This window comes from Olea europaea, chromosome 3 (assembly GCF_002742605.1).
Source record: "Olea europaea var. sylvestris chromosome 3, O_europaea_v1, whole genome shotgun sequence".
Lineage (NCBI taxonomy): Eukaryota > Viridiplantae > Streptophyta > Magnoliopsida > Lamiales > Oleaceae > Olea > Olea europaea.
The window spans coordinates 9,956,244-9,961,280 of record NC_036239.1 but is presented as its reverse complement, the minus strand read 5'-3'; the positions used below and the strand labels follow the sequence as shown (position 1 = coordinate 9,961,280).

The window sequence follows — 5,037 nt, the reverse complement described above, 5'->3', positions numbered from 1 at the left end:
AGTCATCAATTTCGTTCCCACACAGATTAATGGATAGTTATCTATATGAACGGGGGTGTGACATATAGATATGAAAATATATGAATTAAAGTACAATTTTTAGGTGGATAAATATCATGTTATTCACTTGTAGAATTAAATATAAGGAAAAAAAATGTCTTTTAAGTTTCAAAACCACAAAATAACAAATATATTTATGAACTGCATAATAAAATTTATATCAATAAAATACAACGGGAATACTAATGAATATGATAATAAATTATAAATATATAGTTGTAGTATAATTATGAATATTAATTATGTAAGCATATTTATATATAAGTTATATTTTATTAATTTATATCTTAAATTAAATATTAATGAAAAAAAAAATTGAAGGTGCAATGAGCAAAGCCGAACCTGTGACACCGACCAACTTTACAAACAGGCCTAGGATTCACGAAGAAAATTGAATATAATTAAGATCATTATTATTTATTGCAGAGGCAATTATTTTATTTAATGAAGCAGCGATAATAATTAATACGACATTATTGCACAAATGGGGAAGTTGGTGAACGAATTCATTAAAGTTTTTGGCAATTGTTAGTATTAAAGAATAACAAAAATTATATGAGAAGTTCACAAAAAAGTTGAAAGTGTAGGCTTCATGGTTTTTTCAAAGTCTACTATACGTACAAGGAAGTTGACCATATTCACATATCTAACACCAAAAATTATTTTCTAGTTTTGCAATGAATAAATCTCCGTCCTCAACCCGGAACAGGGAGCATCTTTCTTTGTAATTGTCTTCAGTGAAGTAACAATAAGATTTATTAACATTATAAGAAATAATTTTAATTTTTATTTTCACATAACGCCATATTCACATTTTTTTTTTTTTTTTTTTTTTTTTTTTTTTTTTTTTTTTTTTTTTTGCACAAGTCTTCAATGATTTTTTCTTGGGGTTTAATTTTACGAAAGAAATGTAAAATACAACTTTAGTTTAATGTTTTTACTTATTCTATTAATTAAACTTATTTTTCTAATAAAAAAAACTAATTTTTACTCTATGAAAATATATTTTTAAACACAACCAAACATGATAGAAGTAGTGGACAGATCCATAATATAAAAATTTAAGAGAAAAAACAAATTCTGCAAAAAGATAGAAGAAAACGGTAATCACAAGATCTACCAGTTCTTCTGCTTCAAGCCCCAAAACCCCACCCCACCCTATAATCACAATAATAGGCAGCTGTATTGCTATATACATGCTAAAACAAGTCAACAACAAATTCCCAATAAATTTAAAGTCGACTACATGAATCATTTTATGCCCGTGTTCAATAAATATATGTATATGAAGCTCACCATCTAAAGGTCGACTTTCCTCTTGCACTTCTGTTCTTGAATTGCTCTGGTTGTAATATTAATACTCACAGTACAATTCATCTTCACAGTAACATGTTTCTTAATGATATTGATTATCTTCACTCGTCCACCTACTATAGTATAACTGTCGATAGCAATCAAACCAGAACTTATATCAGCACCCAAACTAGGGTGTGACAGAATTTTATCAGCAATAATATCTACTGTTATATTCATACGCGTCGTTCGTCGTGCCTTCGACTTCCCGGGTGGACCCCGGGCATCTCCGATCACGGTCCCATGGAAGAAAAGAGTGGTGGTTGTGTTCGGGTACTTGAAGGACGCATAGTTAGGATTCTTGACGGAAATATCTGCCGTTATGGACATGTTGGAGCCGGGCCGGGGCAGTGGCATGGTTGCGTTGATTGGTTCGATTTTCGTGATGATAACGTTGTTCATTCTTATGATGGGGTCTTTAATTTTGAATACTGTGAAGATTAAGATGAGAACTACGGCTGCTTGAATGAGGAGAACGGCTGATATGCAACCGCAGCACTTGATGCATCTTCTTTTTTTGAGGTTTTTGACGTTTTGTAGGGCGGTTTCTTCATCGTCACTGCTAGTTCTTTCAGACGCCGGGGCTAATGGCCTAACTTGCTCTCTTTCTGCCATGGTTGAAGCTTCGGTTGGCCGTAGCCGCCGCGGCGGTGGAGAGGGGAATGGGAGAGGAGATGTTTTGGGGTTGCTAGAAATTGTATGTACTAGTTTATTATATATATTGTTGCTAGGGCCATCTGTGTTGACATTTTCGAACTAATTAGTTTAAAAAATTAGGGGTTGTTTGAGCGAATTTATCTCAAAAAACGCATTTTGAAATAATTTTATGATATAGAATGTATGGTTGAAAAATTTGAAAAAAAAAAATTAGATTTACTAATAATATTATTTTATTGAAAAATGTGATTGAAATGATATCAAATCACTGTTGAAAAATGTATTTTAATAAAAAAAATGGGGCTCAAACAAGGGCTTAAGCTATTGGAGAGTGTTGGATTTTATACACAATAATAGAGATGTGAAAGAGATAAATCAATAGAAATATTTAACATGGTATGGCGATTTGTCTATGCCCAAGAGGAGTGAAGCGGAAGCATTTATAATAATCCTAGCCCAAGCTCATACAAGATTTTAGAGCCCGTGCAAGAAAATGTTCATATACCAGACTGTGAGGGAACTCCCCAACCTATTTAGCATCCCTGACAAACAGATAGTAAATTAAATCCCATAAAGCCGATGTCATCACTTTGCTCCATTTCGTTCGGTACACTCTGCTCTGACAACGACCTGCTTGATTTAATAATATGTGTTCTGCTCTATATGAATCACATACAAAAAAATAATAATAATAAATAAATAAATTTATGAATTTAAATTATACGTTAAACATGCCGTTTCACATTCACATAAGATACAAATATTCTTAAAAGATGAAGTATATTATTTCATGACAATGTCACAACGATAGGCTTGCAAAATATTTATTTGTTCTAATTTCATGTTGAATTTTTTATTTATGCAGTTAGAGATGCAAAAAATAAAAATAAAAATAAAAAATTTGTTTATTTAAATTTTATTTAACAATATAAGTTTAAAGTATAGTGTCGTGCAAATTTATTGCAGAAATTTAAGTCATCTTTTGTTGCTTTGTGGTGGGACTGACATAAGTGGAAATTTATAGCCTCCTTTTGTTGACTTCCAAATGCTCCATTAATTCATACTTATGCATCACGAAGTAGCCATGAACATTGGGAAAATTTAATTATAAAATGCAGAAGTAATGTTACCTTTCGAAGACTTCTTTTGCATTGACCATTCATATTCAACTTCAGTTTTCGAAAGAGTTGCTTATAATTTTTAGTCAAAATCAAATTTAAATTTTAATCATAAATTAATAATTAGGATATCTTTATATTTACACATTTCATGAAATTCACTACTATTTAAATTATAAATTGGTTATAAGTAACTTATTAGAAAATCCAAACACACGCAACATTTCTTTTCACAACTTTTTAACTGAATACAGGTCGTCATATATTTTCTATAGAATATAATAAAAGGACGAATTTCAAACATGCTTGACTTAGCTCAAAAAAGGTAAAGTTATTTATAAGTAATTTTTATCCATATTTTAGATAATTTATAATTTTCTAAGTAGAAGACCTAATTTGTTTAGGGTCCGTTTGATAGCGTCGTATTCCATAGAAAATGTCACATTTGAGGAATTCATTTTCTACAAAAACCTTGACTATTTGATACGAAAGTGAAAATAAGGTCCGAATTCTAATATATAAGCACTTAAAGCATGTTTTTGATCAATTCCGTGGAAATAAAATTCTTATGATTTTGGTGATTTTTTCTTTTCCAACTTACGTTCAATTGGTTTGTTTTTTTCACTTTTGCTATCAAACAGACCCTTAGAATAACCACCTTATCATCAAAATATATAATTTATTTTTTTCCCCCTAATTTTGACTAATAAAAATATTTATTTCAAAACTTATTTATTTCCTTACAAGTACTGGTTTAATTGAAAAGTAATAGTTGTTAGTTGCGGTTGGTGACTTAATAGCATAACTGTAATGGTAGTAGTATTTTAGTCAATGCCTTCACACACAATAATTAATGGTAACAATCACAATTCTACACTAAAGCAGTCACCAAATTTGATTTTATATGTATTCTAGAACATGGCACTATCAAAAATGTTTTTCAAACATTTAATCATACATTTGACAAATATGTATAAATTAAAGTTTTTTTTGCCAAGAATGTGACACACAATCCACTAAGATATTTTTATCCGCCGTGTTTGATCATTCTCCATTCCCACAAACAGGGGGAAATCCAGAAATTTGAGTCAATATGGGCGATGGTTAATTATCTTTTGTTGGCTGCAATAAAATATTAAGAGTCCATTTGATATCCATTTTTTGTAAAACAATGCATTTTGAAATAGTGATTTAATGAAGAATGTGTGGTTAAAAATAAAGAAAAATTTTGAATTTATGTGTAATATTATTTTATTGAAAAATATGTAGATAAAAAAAAAGAGAGAAAAAATGCATTTAAGAAAAATGAAAATCGAACAAGGCATAAACATAACAATTATTTTGTTCAAATTTAATATATATAATTATGTTATAAGAATAACAAGGACTCATCAAATGACATTATTGCCAAGTTTTGTATAATTCAAAGGAAGAGCTTGGATTCGAGTCTTTAGAATTATGCATTAAACTAGTTAAAACCTAACAAATATTATTTTGGTAAACTTAGTGACACAGTTGATGGAATACCATATTGGTTAAGTTTATAGCATTCCTTGCACAAGTTCATAGGTTCGAATCTCCTTTGTCCCTGTCCTTGTTGGATTTTGGTAAAAATTGTACTTTAAGAACAGTACACAACAATTTCGTTAGTGAGGGATTCGAACCCGAGACGTCAAAAATAAAAGTGCAAGCTCCAACCCACTAAGTTGCAACAAATGTTCAAAAACAAAATGAATCACCAGGAATATAATGTAATAATTTAATCTATTGTTAAAAAAAATTAATAATAATAATAATAAAAAAATTCTCCCAGTGGGTGACGAATTCAGCACTCATGGCCGTGGGTGCT

At 30.0% G+C, this 5,037-nt stretch overlaps 1 protein-coding gene across 1 annotated transcript; it reads right to left on the bottom strand.

The window, feature by feature from the left end:
• Window positions 1–1,221: 1,221 nt before the first annotated feature.
• LOC111385596 lies at window positions 1,222–2,118 on the bottom strand. Its single transcript, XM_023010006.1, has one exon. The coding sequence runs from the start codon at window positions 2,026–2,028 to the stop codon at window positions 1,360–1,362; it is 669 nt and encodes a 222-aa protein (XP_022865774.1). The 5' UTR covers window positions 2,029–2,118; the 3' UTR covers window positions 1,222–1,359.
• Between the last annotated feature and the right edge of the window lie 2,919 nt (window positions 2,119–5,037).

Coding starts and splice junctions, on each gene's coding strand:
- LOC111385596 (XM_023010006.1), bottom strand. CDS start 2,028: ATGGCAGAAAGAGAGCAAGTTAGGCCATTAGCCCCGGCGTCTGAAAGA.